The sequence below is a fragment of the Capra hircus genome, chromosome 15, assembly GCF_001704415.2.
Source record: "Capra hircus breed San Clemente chromosome 15, ASM170441v1, whole genome shotgun sequence".
Classification (NCBI taxonomy): Eukaryota; Metazoa; Chordata; class Mammalia; order Artiodactyla; family Bovidae; genus Capra; species Capra hircus.
In genome coordinates this window covers 48,759,329-48,778,889 of record NC_030822.1, presented here as the reverse complement: position 1 = coordinate 48,778,889, position 19,561 = coordinate 48,759,329, and the positions used below count along the sequence as shown (strand labels likewise).

At 40.4% G+C, this 19,561-nt stretch overlaps 1 protein-coding gene across 1 annotated transcript in view; it reads left to right on the top strand.

The window, feature by feature from the left end:
* C15H11orf63 (chromosome 15 C11orf63 homolog) overlaps positions 1-19,561 on the top strand; it is an 80,728-nt gene that overhangs the window by 49,045 nt on the left and 12,122 nt on the right. Inside the window, exons 5-6 of the mRNA XM_005689564.3 lie at positions 8,443-9,098; positions 14,465-14,759. Of these exons, the coding sequence (XP_005689621.2) occupies positions 8,443-9,098; positions 14,465-14,759 (951 nt within the window). The remainder of the gene's footprint in view (positions 1-8,442; positions 9,099-14,464; positions 14,760-19,561) is intronic.

Sequence of the window (19,561 nt, the reverse complement as noted above, 5' to 3'; positions counted from 1 at the left end):
CATGTACAGATGTGAGACTTGGACCATAAAGAAGGCTTAGTGCCGAAGAATTGATTCTTTTGAATTGTGGTGCTGGAGAAGACTCTTGAGAGTCCCTTGGACTGCAAGATCAAACCAGTCAATCCTAAAAGAATCAACCCTGAATATTCATTGATAGGACTGATGCTGAAGCTCCAGTACTCTGGCCACCTGTTACGAAGAGCTGACTCATTGGAAAAGATACTGATGCTGGGAAAGATTGAAGGCAAAAGGAGAACAGGGCAGCAGAGAATGAAATATCACCAACTCAATGGACATGAGTCTGAGCAAACTCCGGGAGATAGTGAAGGACAAGGAAGCTTGGCATGCTACAGTACATGGGGTCACAGAGTCGGGCTTGACTTGTGACTGACCAACAACAATAGTTACTATACAATGTTGTGTTAGTTTCTACTGTACAGCAAAGTGAATCAGCTATTGTATACATATATCCCCTTTTGGGGGGGATTTCCTTCCCATTTAGGTCACCCTAGAGCATTGAGTGGGAGAAGGCAGTGGCACCCCACTCCAGTACTGTTGCCTGGAAAATCCCATGGATGGCGGAGCCTGGTGGGCTGCCGTCTATGGGGTCACACAGAGTCGGACACGACTGAAGCGACTTAGCAGCAGCAGCAGAGCACTGAGTAGAGTTCCCTGTACTATATAGTAGGTTTTCAAAAAGAATCATCTGTTTTCTAGATAGTAGTATATGTGTCAATCCCAATTTATCCCACCACCCCTACTGAAGAGATGAAGTTTAACCAGAGAATGAGGTCAAGTAAAGAATTCTTTTTTTTTTCTTTAATAGAAGAGCTTTAAACATTTACTTTTCCTCTATTTCTTTGCATTGATCACTGAAGAAGGCTTTCTTATCTCTTCTTGCTATTCTCTGGAACTCCGCATTCAGACGCTTATATCTTTCCTTTCCTCCTTTGCTTTTCGCCTCTCTTCTTTTCACAGCTATTTGTAAGGCCTCCCCAGACAGCCATTTTGCTTTTTTGCATTTCTTTTCCATGGGAATGGTCTTGATCCCTGTCTCCTGTACAATGTCACGAACCTCATTCCATAGTTCATCAGGCACTCTATCAGATCTAGGCCCTTAAATCTATTTCTCACTTCCACTGTATAATCATAAGGGATTTGATTTAGCTCATACCTGAATGGTCTAGTGGTTTTCCCTACTTTCTTCAATTTGAGTCTGAATTTGGTAATAAGGGGTTCATGATCTGAGCCACAGTCAGCTCCTGGTCTTGTTTTTGCTGACTGTATAGAGCTTCTCCATCTTTGGCTGCAAAGAATATAATCAATCTGATTTCAGTGTTGACCATCTGGTGATGTCCATGTGGAGAGTCTTCTCTTGTGTTGTTGGAAGAGGGTGTTTGCTATGACCAGTGCATTTTCTTGGCAAAACTCTATTAGTCTTTGCCCTGCTTCATTCTGCATTCCAAGGCCAAATTTGCCTGTTACTCCAGGTGTTTCTTGACTTCCTACTTTTGCATTCCAGTCCCCTATAATGAAAAGGACATCTTTCTTGGGTGTTAGTTTTAAAAGGTCTTGTAAGTCTTCATAAAATCATTCAACTTCAGCTGGTTGGGGCATAGACTTGGATAACTGTGATATTGAATGGTTTGCCTTGGAGACGAACAGAGATCATTCTGTCGTTTTTGAGATTGCATCCAAGTAGTGCATTTCGGACTCTTGTTGACCATGATGGCTACTCCATTTCTTCTGAGGGATTCCTGCCCGCAGTAGTAGATATAATGGTCATCTGAGTTAAATTCACCCATTCCAGTCCATTTTAGTTCGCTGATTCCTAGAATGTCGACGTTCATTCTTGCCATCTCTTGTTTGACCACTTCCAATTTGCCTTGATTCATGGACCTGACATTCCAGGTTCCTATGCAATATTGCTCTTTACAGCGTCGGACCTTGCTTCTATTGCCAGTCACATCTACAGCTGGGTATTGTTTTTGCTTTGGCTCCATCCCTTCATTCTTCCTGGAGTTATTCTCCACTGATCTCCAGTAGCATATTGGGCACCTACTGACCTGGGGAGTTCCTCTTTCAGTATCCCATAATTTTGCCTTTTCATACTGTTCATGGGGTTCTCAAGGCAAGAATACTGAAGTGGTTTGCCATTCCCTTCTCCAGTGGACCACATTCTGTCAGACCTCTCCACCATGACCCGCCTGTCTTGGGTTTCATGCAAAGATGGGCTCGATAAAGGACAGAAATGGTATGGACCTAACAGAAGCAGAAGATATTATGAAGAGGTGGTAAAAATACACAGAAGAACTGTACACAAAAGATCTTCACGACCCAGATAATCATGATGGTGTGATCACTCATCTAGAGCCAGACATCCTGGAATGTGAAGTCAAGTGGGCCTTAGAAAGCATCACTATGAACAAAGCTAGTGGAGGTGATAGAATTCCTATTGAGCTATTTCAGATCCTGAAAGATGATGCTGTGAAAGTGTTGCACTCAATATGCCAGCAAATTTGGAAAACTCAGCAGTGGCTACAGGACAGGAAAAGGTCAGTTTTCATTCCAATCCCAAAGAAAGGCAATGCCAAAGAATGCTCAAACTACCGCACAATTGCACTCATCTCACATGCTAGTAAAGTAATGCTCAAAATTCTCCAAGCCAGGCTTCAGCAATACGTGAACCGTGAACTTCCTGATGTTCAAGCTGGTTTTAGAAAAGGCAGAGGAATCAGAGATCAAATTGCCAATATCCACTGGATCATGGAAAAAGCAAGAGAGTTCCAGAAAAAACATCTATTTCTGCTTTCTTGACTATGCCAAAGCCTTTGACTGTGTGGATCACAATAAACTGTGGAAAATTCTTCAAGAGATGGGAATACCAGACCACCTGACCTGCCTCTTGAGAAATCTGTATGCAGGTCAGGAAGCAACAGTTAGAACTGGACATGGAACAACAGACTGGTTCCAAATAGGAAAAGGAGTATGTCAAGGCTGTATATTGTCACCCTGCTTATTGAACTTCTATGCAGAGTACATCATGAGAAACGCTGGACTGGAAGAAACACAAGCTGGAATCAGGATTGCCAGGAGAAATATCAATAACCTCAGATATGCAGATGACACCACCCTTATGGCAGAAAGTGAAGAGGAACTAAAAAGCCTCTTGATGAAAGTGAAAGAGGAGAGCGAAAAAGTTGGCTTAAAGCTCAACATTCAGAAAACGAAGATCATGGCATCTGGTCCCATCACTTCATGGGAAATAGATGGGGAAACAGTGGAAACAGTGTCAGACTTTATTTTTGGGGGCTCCAAAATCACTGCAGGTGGTGACTGCAGCCATGAAATTAAAAGAGGCTTACTCCTTGGAAGAAAAGTTATGACCAACCTAGATAGTATATTCAAAAGCAGAGACATTACTTTGCCGACTAAGGTCCGTCTAGTCAAGGCTATGGTTTTTTCCTCCGGTCATGTATGGATATGAGAGTTGGACTGTGAAGAAGGCAGAGTGCCGAAGAATTGATGCTTTTGAACTGTGGTGTTGGAGAAAACTCTTGAGAGTCCCTTGGACTGCAAGGAGATCCAACCAGTCCATTCTGAAGGAGATCAGCCCTGGGATTTCTTTGGAAGGACTGATGCTGAAGCTGAAACTCCAGTACTCTGGCCACCTCATGCAAAGAGTTGACTCATTGGAAAAGACTCTGATGCTGGGAGGGATTGGGGGCAGGAGGAGAAGAGAATGACTGAGGATGAGATGGCTGGATGGCATCACTGACTCGATGGGCGTGAGTCTGAGTGAACTCCGGGAGTTGGTGATGGACAGGGAGGCCTGGCGTGCTGCGATTCATGGGGTTGCAAAGAGTCGGACACAACTGAGCGACTGAACTGAACTGAAACATTTACTTGCTTGCTTCCCTGGGGGCTTTACCAGGTCTTTACCAGACGGTAAAGAATATGCCCACAATTCAGGAGACCTGGGTTTGATTCCTGGGTCAGGTAGATCTCCGGAAGAAGGGAATGGCTACCGACTCCAGTATTCTTGCCTGGAGAATTCCATGGACAGAGGAGCGTGGCAGGCTATCGTCCATGGGGTTCAAAAGAGCTGGACACGACTGAGTGACTAACACTTTCACATGCCAGAAAGGATAAGAAACTAGAGATATAGGACCAGAAAAAGAAAGGTGATATGCTGGAAACAAGGTCCCTAAGGCCATTTAAGATTGTGTATTTTCACTTTAAAAATACCAAGAACTGATGGTCATTTTCATTATTTTCTGTGTAAGGCCTTACCCATGCTTGGCATCTTTATCTCGGTAATCCATCATCCTTTACCTGTCCATGAGGTCCTATCATCATGAATTGTTTTGTGCGCTCCTGTGAATCTTTTCCAGATCCCAATTCTATTGTGTACTCAGAAGTGTACAGAATACTTAGCTAAGAGTCGGAGCCCAGGGGGCCAGTGTAAGAAGGCACACTGCAGAAGATCCTTCCCAGGAGAGAAGCCTGTGGTCAAAAGGAAAAGTCGAACATTCCCTGGTTAAGGAAGGCTTCAAAAGGATCAAATAGGATGTTTTCCTTCTTCTCTCTAAAATAAAATAACTCTTGCCTCTCTAGATAAGAAATGATAGTGTGAAAGATATGTAGCATCTTTGACTTATTAATGTCAAAGTTCTCGTAATCCCATCCTAAGTTATCTTTCCACCTTTCCAAAGAGCTATTCATTGGGTTCTGCCTCCAGTGCTTTCAACAGAACTATGATGCATTTATTCATCCAGACACAAATAATTAGAGCCAGTTAATGTCTTTAAATTTTATTAATATTATTGGATGGAATGTATAACCCAGACTCAAAGAATGTGTGTTTTGTTGTTAAGAAAGAGCACAATCAGAACAGATGTAGAGAATAGACCTGTGGCCACAGTGGGGGAAGGAGAGGGTGGAACAAATTGAGAAAGTAGCATTGACAGTTACAGACCACCCTGTGTAAAATAGCTAGCTAGTGGGAAGCCACTACAGAGCACAGGGAGCCCAGCCTGGTGCTCCGTGATGACCGAGAGGGGCAGGATGAGGGGTGGGTGGGACGGGGGCGACATGCATATGTATAGTTATGATTGACTTGCAATGTTGTGCAGCAGAAACCAACACGACGTTGTAAAGCAATTATCCTCCAATTAAAAATAAAATAATAAAAAAGACAACACAAACTTCAGAGCTAATCTTGGAGTCCAGGAACAACCCTCAGGACTCTAGAGTTGATCAGGGTGGTTGAGAATAAGAATGGCTTTTGTTTTAAGGCAGATGAACATTTTGCTTTTGCTGAGATCAAAGCGTGCGTTCTCCCCTCTGCTTATGTCATGTAAACAGGAAAGTCATGAAAGAGACAGTCAGCTGCTGCCCTTCTCAGGGTAGGGGTCAAACTTCCCTTGGATGGGACAATACGGAGGAACATTAAAAATTGAGGACACATCTTACTAAGAAACTACCATCTTAGCATTAGGCATCAGGAGACTCTGGTGCTAATGCCCCAGCCACAGGACTCTGCTCTGTGTGTGCTGGAAAAACCTACTGCCATTAAGCAGTTATTCTGAGTGCATGGAGTCTGGACTGATTGTGAGTGTTGATGACAAAAGAATCCCAGGGAGAGGGAGATGCAATAGAGGATTTCAGTGCTGATGGAGATTAAATAGCCTGAGAATGGCTTTGTATATTAACTTCAGGGAACTCAGGTCTTGCCCTAAAGAGTGACACCTGATGCCTCAATTGTAGGTAATACATCTTTAGTAAACCTCAGATTTCAAGTAGGCTGCTCGGAAGGTGAGACAAATCACATCCAGCCCATAAATGTCTTTCTTTCCGGAGACTGAAATGCCATCCCTGGGCACTCACATTTATGTGAATAGCAGATTTAACACTTGAGACAATTGAAGTTTCTCACGAAATGATGAGTCCTTGGCCTTGTTGATAAAGCACCCTGTGAACAGCATTATTGTTATCTGAATTGTCAGCAGAAAAGGTATAATATGATTAAGACCAAGTGGTAAGATAAGCCAAGACTTCAGGTCTGGTACTCATTGGTGGAATGACTTTGGGTCATTTCTCATTGGTGGAAATGAGAGAGAAATCTGGACCAAGTACAGTCAGATGGTAGCAGAAAAAGAACTCCTGGTCACTTATTTTTCCAGCAGTTAAAAAGCTGAACAAACATGGATGGACCTAGAGATTAGCATACTAAGTGAAGTCAGTCAGGAAGACAGATACCATCTGATACCACTCACATGTGGAATTTAAAATATGTCACAAATGAACTTATCTATAAAACAGAAACAGACTGACAAACATAGAATAGACTTGTGGTTGCCAAGAGGGAGGGGGAGTGGAGGAGGAATGGCTTGGGAATTTTGGATTAGCAGATTATTATTAACTATTATATATAGGATGGACTACATATAGGTGTTACATTATATAGTAAAGGTAACTCTATTCTTGTAATAAACCAAAATGGAAAAGGATATTTAAAAGAATGTATATATGTATATGAGTCATTTTGCTGTACAGCAGAAATTGACACAACATTAAAAGTCAACAAAAAAGGCTAAACAAATACTTAAAAGAATAACATCAGCATCAGTAAATATCTATGCTGCTGCTGCTGCTGCTAAGTTGCTTCAGTCGTGTCCAACTCTGTGCGACCCCATAGACGGCAGCCCACCAGGATGGGATTCTCCAGGCAAGAACACTGGAGTGGGTTGCCATTTCCTTCTCCAATGCATGAAAGTGAAAAGTGAAAGGGAAGTCACTCAGTCGTGTCCGACTCTTAGCCACCCCATGGACTGCAGCCTACCAGGCTCCTCCGTCCATGGGATTTTCCAGGCAAGAGTGCTGGAGTGGGGTGCCATCGCCTTCTCCAAGTAAATATGGTGTGTTCATAATTTTCTTCTGGATGCATTACAAGCAAGGATGTTCTTAGGCTGTGTACTGGCAAAGCCTTCTCGCCCACATTTTGTCCATGCAGCTCAGTATACTGCATGGAAGGAAGGACCCTTTCAGTTGAAATACAGAGAAGGAAGTTTTTCTTTTCTGGATACTGCAGGTAAAAACTTGAAGGAGCTAATCAGAACCTGGCCAATCTTCCAGAAAGTTCAAAATCTAAGGAGAACTTACTCTAAATTTCAAATTATAAGTCATTCTTACATGAAAATCTGATATAAGAAGTAATATTGTATATTACTATTTTAAATTCAATAATCTTGACCTTTTTATAATGAGATATCATGAGAAATAGAATGGCATGAAATGCTATTATACAAGAGTAGTATTATACAGTAGTAGTATATTATACAGGAGTCTTGGCAATTATATCAAAAAAGTGAAATATCCCTAAAACAAACAATTTGAGCAAAAACATGATTTATTCATTTCAAGGTTTTTTTTTTTTTCTCAAATGATTTGTGTAACTTGCGCTTTTTCGATTAACCTTGCATAGATACAGGCCACAGAGGCTTTTTATAGGTGTGTTTAGAGAGGAAGAAATATGTTGCAGTTACACAGCACATGGAGGCATATGGCCCTCTGACTGTTTTCAGTAAGCATATAATCATTCTTTCCAAAGGCCTCTTAACTCAGCTAGTTTTTCACAAAGTAATGAGTGCTTTATTCCTTGGGAAATATGTCTAAATGGCTTAGTGCAATATAGTTACATAGTGTATCTATTATGCCAGGAGTACATTGTGTTGTTACAAGACTTTGGAAAGCATAAAGACTGCTCTGAAATTGAAATATTTCCCCCAGATGTTTGATTGCCTAAGTACAGGCTATATTAAGGAACAGAAGCAAAACAACCCTTGTGGTTTCACAGATGTCCCATCACCATGCAGACTCTTTTATAATCCTCTGAATAAAATCTAATTTGTTTCATCTGGTGAAGAGGTCATTTCTGGCTTCTGACCTATATGACTAAGATCTGATAATGTGAATTGTATTTCATACTAAACTTGTATTTAGTGGGTAAAGCAAATCGTTGATGTTCTTTCTGGTTAAGATTTTTAATATTTATCTTAGTTAAGACAAATGTGTGTATTTTGATGCTGATTTGCACTTCCTCTGCAGCTCTTTAGGGAAAAAGCTGCTTTCTCCCCCTATGTGGTAATACTTCATTTTATAACATTTTAAGTCAAAGACTTGCCCTTAATATAATGCCCCTTCTAAGCTATTTTTTTTCTAGAAAATTCATAATCAGAAATTGCCAAGAGGAAGCACTCAGCTAATCACCCTCTCGTTGCCTGAAATGAGGAAAGCCCCCTGTGTTCTTTATCTCCTTTCAATCCCATGATCACCTTCCTAGAAGTCTCAAAACTCCCAGTTTGAGAAACACTAAAATTTTTGTCTTTTAACTTTAAATTCAGTCTTTCAACTTTACATTAACAAAAAATATCTTTTTAGAATTACCAGGAACACTGGTCTCAATATGAACATGAAAAGTCAAGCAGTGGACTCAGAGATCAATCCTCGGAAACAACCAATGGCCAGCAACCTTCCAAAAGACCAGCCAAGCACAAGATTCGAAAACAGCATAAACACCAGCATGGCCCGAAGTCTTTGGTGACTGAAGGGCTGGTTGTCAGTCAAGGAAACCAGAATAACACTCCCAGACATCAGCAAAACCCAAATAAGCCTATTGATACTGAAGTAACACAGGACACAGTTGTGATTATGAATGCCACAAATGATGATTTACAATACTCAAGTGTACTGAGAAGCCAGGATCCCAAAGTAACCTCCAATCAATTTGCTCCACCACACCAGGTTTCTGACAAAGTATTATATAAAAATCCTGCCGGATATTACCCGGTGATGAACGCTAATAGAGAAAGAGGACACAACGACCAAGAAGAGAAAAGGTTTTCCTACCAGCAGCTATACACCGACACTCAATCTGATATGCACTTGAACTACCTTCATGAACTTAACAAGAAACATGCATCCCGTAGCCAGAAAGGCTCTCAGTCTAACATAAACATGCAAGCATCAACCGAAAAGAAGAAGCAACCCAAATTGGATTATACAGAAACAAAGTATAAGAACTTAGAAATATTATGGTAAGAATTCCCTGTTCTCAGGTGGTTTTCTGGAGAAATGAGAGGCTAGAAGAGGGAGGATGGGATGCTGGACAGAGGGGTGGGTTCATGACAGGGGTCAGGCAAGAGGAGAAATTCACCTAACAGTGTCTGTCTTTCTACCTAAAATAGTCCACTTTTCATGTATTTCTTTTCTTCTTCCGTGTCTCTAGCTTTTCCACTGTAGTTAAACCAGAGACTAGTGGGGAGAAGGACAGAGGGAACCTATCAATAAAGATACAGTTAAAAAAAAAAGATACAGTATATCTTGAGAACTGCAAGTAATATTTGGAGGAAACAAATTATCTCCAACCCTGTAATGGTCAATCTTAAGAAAATAATCCAAAATGCAGAAAAAATTATGTATGTGCAAAAATATCACCATTTACAGAAATGACAATAATTGAATAAAGAAATGTTTAAGTAAATTATAATATTAGATATGGAATTATTTAAATGGGCTTCCTTGGTAGCTCAGACTGTAAAGATTTCACCTTCATTATCCTCTGGGGAAGGGAATAGCTATCCACTCCAGTACTCTTGCCTGGAGAATCCCATGCACAGAGGAGCCTCGCATGCTACAGTCCATGGGGTTGCAAAGAGTCAGAGACGACTTGGTGACTGAAAAACAACACACCCTTTAAAATTATGCTTCTATAGGGAGAAAATGTTGTTATTGTTGTTTAGCTGCTAAGTCATGTCTGACTCTTGGCGACCCCCATGGACTGTAGCCCGCCAGGCTCCTCTGTTCATGGGATTCCCCAAGCAAGAATACTGGAGTGGGCAGCCATTTCCTCCTCCAGGGTATCTTCCCCACTCAGGGATCAAACCCTTATCTCCTGCATTGCCAGGTGGATTCTTTACCACTGAGTCACCTGGGAAGTCCTAATAGAGAGAAAATAGTGAGGTACAAAATGTTACCTAAAAGAGTATGAGCTTCACCTACGTGTTAAAATGTACACAGAAGATGGAAAGTGCACCAAAACATCAGTAATGTTTACCTCTGGCAAAAAAGTTTGGGATTATTTTTAACTTCTTCTTTATATATTCTGTGCTGTCCAAATTCCCTACAATGTATATGAATTACTTCTGTAATTAGAAAAATGAAAAGTTATTTTTAAAATCAAGGAGATTTCTTGATGTCACTCAATCAAATGTATTTATTACACACCTGATACAACTGAATATAGGACTAAACTGTTATAGAAGATAAGTAGTATGATGCATAGGAACCCTCAAGGAGCTTATTTTCAAAGTAGAGACACAATTTTAACACGTATGAATTAATCAGAAGACATTTCAGTGCTCCACTTGGAGGTGTGGAATGTACATTTAACAAGATTTAGAATTCACTTCCTAGAAGAGATAGTGATAGATAGTAGGCATTTTTGTCTTTTTTTTTTTCCTGACTTTAGAGGGAGTGCTTCTAACATTTTGCCATTAAAAACATTTAATTTTTAGTACTTAGGGAGAAATAGAGGAAACGTACTCCTATTTCAATTTTTTTTGCAAAGATCTATCATAAATAGATGCTTAATGTTATCAAATACTTTTTCTGCATCAATTGAAAATTTTTCTCCTTTAATTGTTTAATGTGGCTAAATGTATTAACAGATTTTCTAACATTCCACCAACCTTTTACTCCTAGGACAATCCCAACTTGTTATACTATTTTAATATGCTTGATTTGATTTGTTAATGTTATTTATGATTTAACATTCACATGTAGGAAGTGAGACTGGCTTAAAATTCTCCAATCTGTCACTGGCCGTGTCTGGATGTGTTATCAATTATACCAAGATTATACCAGCCTTAGAATAATCCCCTCATTTCACATCCTCTGGGATATATAATTGGAACTGTTACTTGAAAGTTACATAGAACTTATCAGTAAATCTATTTAGTTCACATGTGTTTTTTTGTTTGGCCTTTCTTTTGTTGTTGTTTGTGGGCACATTTTAAACTTTAGACTACTTACATTTTTTGTGATACTCAAATCTTGAGTTTATTTCCCCTATCTTAATTTGTCCTAACCGCCCTACTTTTTTCTAATATCTTTTTTAAAAATTTGTCTATTGAACTGATAGAACTTTGTTACCTTTCCCCTCTACTGATTTGGAAATGCATATTTTCTTTCTATTCTCTTATTTTAAACTCACATACTTAACTAGACTAGTGTTAAATTAATATTTCTGTTATCCTGCAGACACATTCAAAATCACTGGATTGTTCTAATCCAGTCACCCCTTGTGTCATACATATTCTTTTCATTCAGCATCTTATATCTCCTAATTGCTATTTTATTATTGCTAGATAGAGTCCATGCTGTTTTAGATTTAACCGATTGTTTATTAATGTCTTGCTTTCCATCTTTCTTCCATTTCACTCTTCCTTCCTCAAGTAGATCCTTTAGAAGTTCTTTCAGCAAGTACATTTCACTGGTAAACTTACCTGAAATTACTTTATTCTCTTAAATTACTGTTTAACTTGGTAAAGAATTAAACTCTTTGAAAACACTGTTTTTCTATTTCCTGGCTTCTGTATTTCTTTGAAAAGACTTTTATCAGTGTAATTATCATTCTTTTTGTCTTTTATTCTCTTGTTGGTTTTGAGGTCTCTCCTTTGTTTTTTGTGTTTTCAAGCTTCACTATGACGTATTTAGTTTACATTTTATAATCTTGCTTGTGACTTTTCTGGGCTTCCTAAATCTGAAGGTTCATCTTTTTCATAACTTCTGGAAGATCATCACACATTTTCCCTTTGAATACTATGTCTCCCAAATTTGCTCTATTTTCCCTTCAGGAACACACAATAGATACATATTTGATCCTCTTTTTCTAGACTCCATGTCTTTTTAACTGTTTCTTACCTCCTTATCTCATATCTCTCTGTGCTTCTTTCTGAGAAATTTCCTGTTTATGAGTCACTGACTGTGTCCAATATGGTGTTGAATGTGTCCACTGAGTTGTAAATTTCAGTGATGGTGCTTTTCATGTCTAGAATTTCTGTATGGTTCTGATTAAAACCTTCCTGTTCCTTTTTCAGAATATATTTCTCAGAGTTTTTATTTCTTCATGTCTTTAATCATTATACACACTTCCTTACAAATGCTTTCTAATATTGTTATCCTAAATTCTTAGAAATCTACTACTGTTTGGTATGTGAGTGTGCATGTGTCTGGACTCTTATTTGGTAGGTTATTTCCTTACATGTTCTAAAATTTTGGATTGTGAACTTATGTGTAGCCACCTTATCTGTAGACACCTAGGCAGGTTTGGGTGGGGATGTATCTTTCTAGAGAACTTTTATTTCATACTCTTTTCCACTGTAATTTATTACAGGATACTGAATATAGTTACCTATGATATACAATGTTGTTTATACATTCTGTATACAATAGTTTGGGCCTTCCCTAGTGGCTTAGGTGGTAAAGAATCTGCCTGGAATATGGGAGACCCGGGTTCAATCCCTGTGTTGGGAAGATCCCCTGGAAAAGGAAATGGGAACCCTCTCCAGCATTCTTGCTAGAGAATGCTATGGACAGAGGAGCCTGGCAGGCTACAGTTCATGGGGTTGCAAAGAGTCAGACATGACTGAGTGCAACTTACACATATAATAGTTTGCATCTGCTAGTCCCAAATTCCCAATCCAAGCCTCCCCCAACCCCTTGGCAACCACAAGTCTGTTCTCTATGTCTGTGAGTCTGTCCTGTTTCATAGATAAGTGCATTTGTGTCATATTTTAGATTCCACATATTAAGTGATATGGTATTTCTGACCTACTTCATTTAGTGTGATAATCTCCGGGTCCATCCATGTAGCTGCGAATGGCACTATTCCATTCTTTTCTATGGCTGAGTAATATTCCATTGCGTACATGTACCACATCTTCTTTATCCGTTCATCTGTTGATGGGCATTTAGGTTGTTTCCATGTCTTGGCTACTGTAAATACTGCTTCTATAAACATAGGGATGCATAGTATCTTTTCTAATTATACTTTTGTCTGGAGATATGCCCAGGAGTGGGATTGCTGTGTCATATGGCAACTTTATATTGAGTTTTTTGAGCAATCTCTGTATTGTTCTCCATGGTGGCTGTACCAATGTACATTCCCACCAACAATGTAGCAGGCTTCCCTTTTCTCCACACCCTCTCCAGCATTTCTTATTTGTAGACTTTTTAATGATGGCCTTTCTGACTGATATAAGGTAGTAGCTCATTGTAGATCTGATTTGCATTTTTCCAGAGAACTTTTGTATCTGCTTCTGCCACCTACAGAGGTATCCTTCCTCCAGTATCATTTTTATGTTAATTTCTTGGTGTTGGAGTTCCATGATTATGTAGGTAAGGTAAATTTGAACCCCAAATATTGCCCCAAATTCCCAGGGAATTTTTTCTTTTTTTTTCTAGTTCAGAGCCACAAAGATGGTGTCGCTCTGTTGTTTCTCAAGGCTGGTGAATGAGTTTTTTACTAATCTGCCTTTTTATTGAGGCTGTATCTCTTCAGGGCTTCCCTGGTGGCTCAGATAATAAAGAATTTGCCTGCAATGCAGGAGATTCTGGGTTCAATCCCTTGGTCAGAAAGATCCCCTGGAGAATGGGATCTTCAAGGGTGAGAGCCTTAGTGTAGGTACCTCACTTCTGATTCCCTGCCCCACACAAGGCCAAGGTCTGACATATCTAATACCAGTGTTAAATGGTAAAATGCAAGCACTTAGGTTCAAAATTCCCTCAAAAAAAGCTATAGCTTCAGCTCATCCAAAATCTGCTTTAGTTTTAGTTCCTGTTTAGTTTGTTGTCTTTGAAGATTCCCCATCTCTCTTACAAATTCATTTATATAATTAAAAGGATATTTGTTTAATTTAATCCACCATATTCAGGTATTTTGTGGTGGAGAGGCCTTTGATTTTTCAGAATGGTGTTTTTTCTATTCTGAATGCAGTAAATGAAAGTTCTCAGAAAGAGCTAGAATATCCTAAAGAAAAAAATAGGATATTATGAATAACAATATAATTATGAAAAGATTAAAGGACATTAATTTGATTGTCATGCATGTTAAGTCACTTCAGTCAAGTTCAGCTCTTTGCAACCCCATGGACTATAGCCCACCAGGCTCCTCTGTCCATGGGGTTCTCCAAGCAAGAATACTGGAGTGGGTTGCCATTTCCTCCTCCAGGGGATCTTCCCAATCCAAGGATGGAACCTGCGTCTCTTATGTCTCCTGCACTGGCGGTGGGTTCTTTGGGAGTGGTAGATACACTAAATCAATGGTTCATGAAGACTTTCATGCTAAGTCTTATGTATCTACATTTTAACAGATTTGTGCTTTTTTTGTTTTTCCTTTAAGGAAATTTCATTCTTCCTCTGAGGAACAACCTGCTAAGGCTTCCCCAGATTCCCGACTCTCCCAGATAATGGAGCAGCATCAGCAAGCCCTGCTGCAGCTGACAGAGGTGCAGCCCCACGAAGGGGCCTCACCCGGCCTCACCCTTCCACCCATACTCTCAAGGGTGGAGAGTGAATCCCAACTCAGTTCAGAGAAAAGCCAAAGAAATCAAGTGAAAATCAGCCGCAGCAATTCCGAAAGCTATCTGTTTCAATTGGAAAAGGGGAAAAAGCATAGGAAAAGAAGCAGCATTAAGGTAATAACAGCATCTTACTTAACCATCCATGTTGATAATATTCATGGTCCTTGATTTTCATTCCCCTTATCATAGGCCTGGAATAGGGATGCTCCTCTTCCTCCTCTTTCTCTTCTTCCTGCCCCCATCCCCTAAGAACTCTTCCTTGACTCTCATCTCAACCTCAGCTCCTGCAGTAAAACACCCAGGACAGCCAATGACTGCAGCTTTCTTCTGAAATGTTTGCTTTACTGAGTTCTGTGTTTACTATAACTTGATACTATACTATAAGATTCATAATGGGGTGGGAGGGAGGTTCAAGAGAGAGGGGACATATGTATACCTTTGGCTGATTCATGTTGATGTATGGCAGAAACCAATAAAACACTGTAAAGCAATTATCCTCCAATGAAAATATTTTTAAGACAACAAGAAAAAGATTCACCATCATTAGCACCTTTGTGCACTGAAGTCTTTCCCATCAGGTCTGCTTTGCTAAATAAAGGAAATGGGGGTGGGAGGCAAAAAAGGAAGGTTTCCAGGAAGAAATGAAGGAGTCTTTTTATGTCCTTTGTGTTTCTCCACTGTTCCAAACAATAAAAACTCCTCAGGAGAGACCACTTGTTTCCAGTGTCAGATAGTAAGGGAAAAGCTGGAAAATGCTTTAAGGGGCAACAGGTAAAGACTTGGTTGGAAGCAATGGGCCTGTAGTGGATGGGCCCTCCCAGGAACAGACTCTGAAATGGAGATTTGTGAGCTGGAGCCCTCCTCCTCCAGAACCACCCCTGGGAGGGAGGGAGCAGGCAGGGCGGGGCGAGGGAGAGGCGGCAGCTTTGAGGCTCAAAGCAGACGCTTCAGCCAAGCCCCCGAGGGTTCTGAAGTTGGTATGGCCCTTTAGAGGCAAGGCACCAGCGTTCCCTGACACGGATCAGCCACTGGCTGTTGCCTGTCTGTGGGGAAGGGTAGTAACTTTGGGCACGGCTACTTTGGGCTGCTGCAGCTGCTGCTGCTGCTAAGTTGCTTCAGTCGTGTCCGACTCTGTGCGACCCCATAGACGGCAGCCCACCAGGCTCCCCCGTCCCTGGGATTCTCCAGGCAAGAACACTGGAGTGGGTTGCCGTTTCCTTCTCCAATGCATGAAAGTGAAAAGTGAAAGTGAAGTCGCTCAGTCGTGTCCGACTGTTAGCGACCCCATGGACCGCAACATACCAGACTCCTCTGTCCATGGGATTTTCCAGGCAAGAGTACTGGAGTGGGGTGCCATTGCTACTACTTTGTTAATCTGGTAGTAACTTTGGGCTACTCCATCTGAGTGAGGGCAGTTCTCAGGGAGGGACTCGACTGTGAGCCACGGAAGACGACACTCAGCAGCTGGGGCACAAGAGTCTGGATCCAGGGGAGCGTCCACTCTCAGGCAGATTTAGGAAGCCATCCTCAGTTCAACTCAACACATATGTGTTGAATTCCTTCCAGGACCCGGTGTCAGGTGCTGGGGGATGTATAGTGAACGAGTGGCAGGAGTGGACAATTACCCGGAACTGGGAAAGGCTCGCAGGCACGTGGCTTCAGTATCATATTGAAATATGAGAGGCAGGGTGGACACAGAGGAGCACAGAGGGGGCACACATCCCCACCTGGGGGTCAAGCAGAGTTTCAGGGGTGATCGTGAGGTGTCTGAGAGGACGTTCACGAATTAACAGAAGAAGAAAGACTGAAAGCATTTCAGGCAGAAGGACCAGTGTGAGCAAATGTTCTGAAGCGCGTGAGAACACAAAGCATACTGGGAACTGAAGCAATTCAAGGCTGCTGTCACTCAAACGGGCTTCCCTGGTGGCTCAGACAGTAAAGAAGTGGGCATGGCAACTCATTCCAGAATTGTTGTCTGGAGAATCCCATGGACAGAGGAGCCTGGCAGGCTACAGTCCATGGGGTTGCAAAGAGTTGGACACAACTGAGCGACTAAGCTCACCACAGTCGCTCAAACTGGGAGGCTTGAGTGTTGAGAGATGACAGTGAAGAAATAGGTCAGGGAGTTGAGGGGGTTGGGTAGGTCTGCCAGTATCTTGCTTGTCATTGGTGGAATGAGGGCTCTAATCTCTAGGCTGGAGGGTAGAGGTGCCGGTCAGCCGGAGGCACTGAAGAATCTTAACCACAATTAGCTTAGTCTTTTTATTTTATTTTATGGGATTAACATTGACCTTTATTTTCTGTTCGTAACTGTTGATATTTTCTGTTTTTTTTTTTAACTGAGCATGCATTACTTTTATAACCAGAAGGTTAATAAAATAACTGAAAAGAAGAGATGAGACAAAAAGGACTAGGGTGAAAAATTGGGGTATAGTCACAAGACATCAAAAGATACTAATGAAAAGTTTCATGTCAAAGACATTCAAATAAGGTGACAGTTTTAATTATAATGGTCAAATCCTTAGCACTTCTTGAGTTCAGAGGGAAGAAATACTTTTCAATGAAAATAAAGGTCTCTGTAAAAAACGAGGCTTTCATTTATTCTTTCCTATTGTTTATGTTTTTCTGTCCTCCATTTATTATTAACCAGTTATATTTCCCGAGTAACTATTCTATTACTAGTCCTGCTTCAGATACTTTATCAGATTCAGTATCAGGAACAGGGATAATATGCTTTACAGTTAAATATGAAGAATTTCAGTCATGGATGGTTAATTGAGGGCTTTATTTCTCTTCTGTTTTATTGTGCTTTTGATTATGTTATTGCTCATTAGTATGTTTTCTGGTGTGTGGATAAGTGAAAAGATACAGACACAAAATTAACTGTCAGTTCAGTCACATACTGATCATATGAGGGTCTTGCAAAGAAATTACAGTAAGCCCCCTGACACGTTAGCTGCTCATTTTTGGCCAGAATGTGTATGTGTTCATCGGATGATTTATGGATTAACAGATAGCTAGTGGTTTAAATGGCTCTTTCCCCTTAGTCAGCAGTTTACATGGAAACACTAAAGCATGTGATGACAGAACTGAAGGTGGTTTTCTGGTTAGCACTCATCAGATTTAGAACCTTATTCTTAGCCTCTGTAGTAGAGAGCCAGATCCTACTAACATTCCTTTTTATTGTTTTTTTTTTAATTGGAAGCTAATTACTTTCCAATATTGTGGTGGTTTTTGCCATACATTCACATGAATCAGCCATGGGTGTACATGTGTTCCCCATCCTGAACCCCACTCCCACCCTCTCCCCATCCCATCGCTCATGGTCATCCCAGTGTACCAGCCCTGAGCACCCTGTCTCATGCATCGAACCTGGACTGGAGATCTGTTTTACATATGATAATATACATGTTTCAATGCTATTCTCTCAAATCATCCCACCCTTGCCTTCTCCCAGAGTCCAAAAGTCTGTTTTTTACATCTGTGTCTCTTTTGCTGTCTCACATATAGGATCATCGTTACCATCTTTCTAAATGTCATATATATGCATTAATATACTGTATTGGTGTTTTTCTTTCTGACCTACTTCACTCTGTGTAATAGGCTCCAGTTTCATCCACCTCATTAGAACTGATTCAAACGCATTCTTTTTAATAGCTGAGTAATATTCCATTGTGTATATGTACCACAGCTTTCTTATCCATTCGTCTGCTGGTGAACATCTAGGTTGCTTCCCTGTCCTGGCTATTATAAACAGTGCTGTGATGAACATTGGGGTACACGTGTCTCTTTCAATTCTGGTTTCCTCGGTGTGTATGCCCAGTAGTGGGATTGCTGGGTCATAAGGCACTTCTATTTCCAGTTTTTAAAGCACTCTCCACACTGTTCTCCATAGTGGCTGTACTAGTTTGCATTCCCACCAACAGTGTAAGAGGGTTCCCTTTTCTCCACACCCTCTCCAGCACTTATTGTTTGTAGACTTTTTGATAACAGCCATTCTGACCAATGGGAAATGGTACCTCATTGTGGTTTTGATCTGCATTTCTCTGATAATAAGTGATGTTGATCCTCTTTTCATGTGTTTGTTAGCCATCTGTATGTCTTCTTTGGAGAAATGTCTGTTTAGTTTTTTGGCCCATTTTTTGATTGGGTAATTTATTTTTCTGGAATTGAGCTGCAGGAGTTGCTCATATATTTTTGAGATTAATTCTTTGTCAGTTGCTTCATATGCTATTATTTTCTCCCATTCTGAAGGCTGTCTTTTCACCTTGCTTAGAGTTTCCTTCGTTGTGCAAAAGCTTTTAAGTTTAATTAGGTCTCATTTGTTTATTTTTGCTTTTATTTCCATAGAGGATCCTGCTATGATTTATGTCCTAAAGTGTTTTTCCTATGTTTTCCTCTAGGAGTTTTATAGTTTCTGGTGTTATGTTTAGATCTTTAATCCATTTTGAGTTTATTTTTGTGTATGGTGTTAGAAAGTGTTCTAGTTTCATTCTTTTACAAGTGGTTGACCAGTTTTCCCAGCACCACTTGTTAAAGAGATTGTCTTTAATCCATTGTATATTCTTGCCTCCTTTATCAAAGATAAGGGGTCTATAGGTGTGTGGATTTATCTCTGGGCTTTCTATTTTGTTCCATTGATCTATGTTTCTGTCTTTGTGCCAGTACCATACTGTCTTGATGACTGTAGCTTTGTAGTGTAGCCTAAAGTCACACAGGTTGATTCCTCCAGTCCCATTCTTCTTTCTCAAGATTGCTTTGGCTATTCGAGGTTTTTTGTATTTCCATACAAATTGTGAAATTATTTGTTCTAGTTCTCTGAAAAATACTGTTGGTACTTTGATAGGAATTGCATTGAATCTATAGATTGCTTTGGGTAGTATACTCATTTTCACTATATTGATTCTTCCAATCCA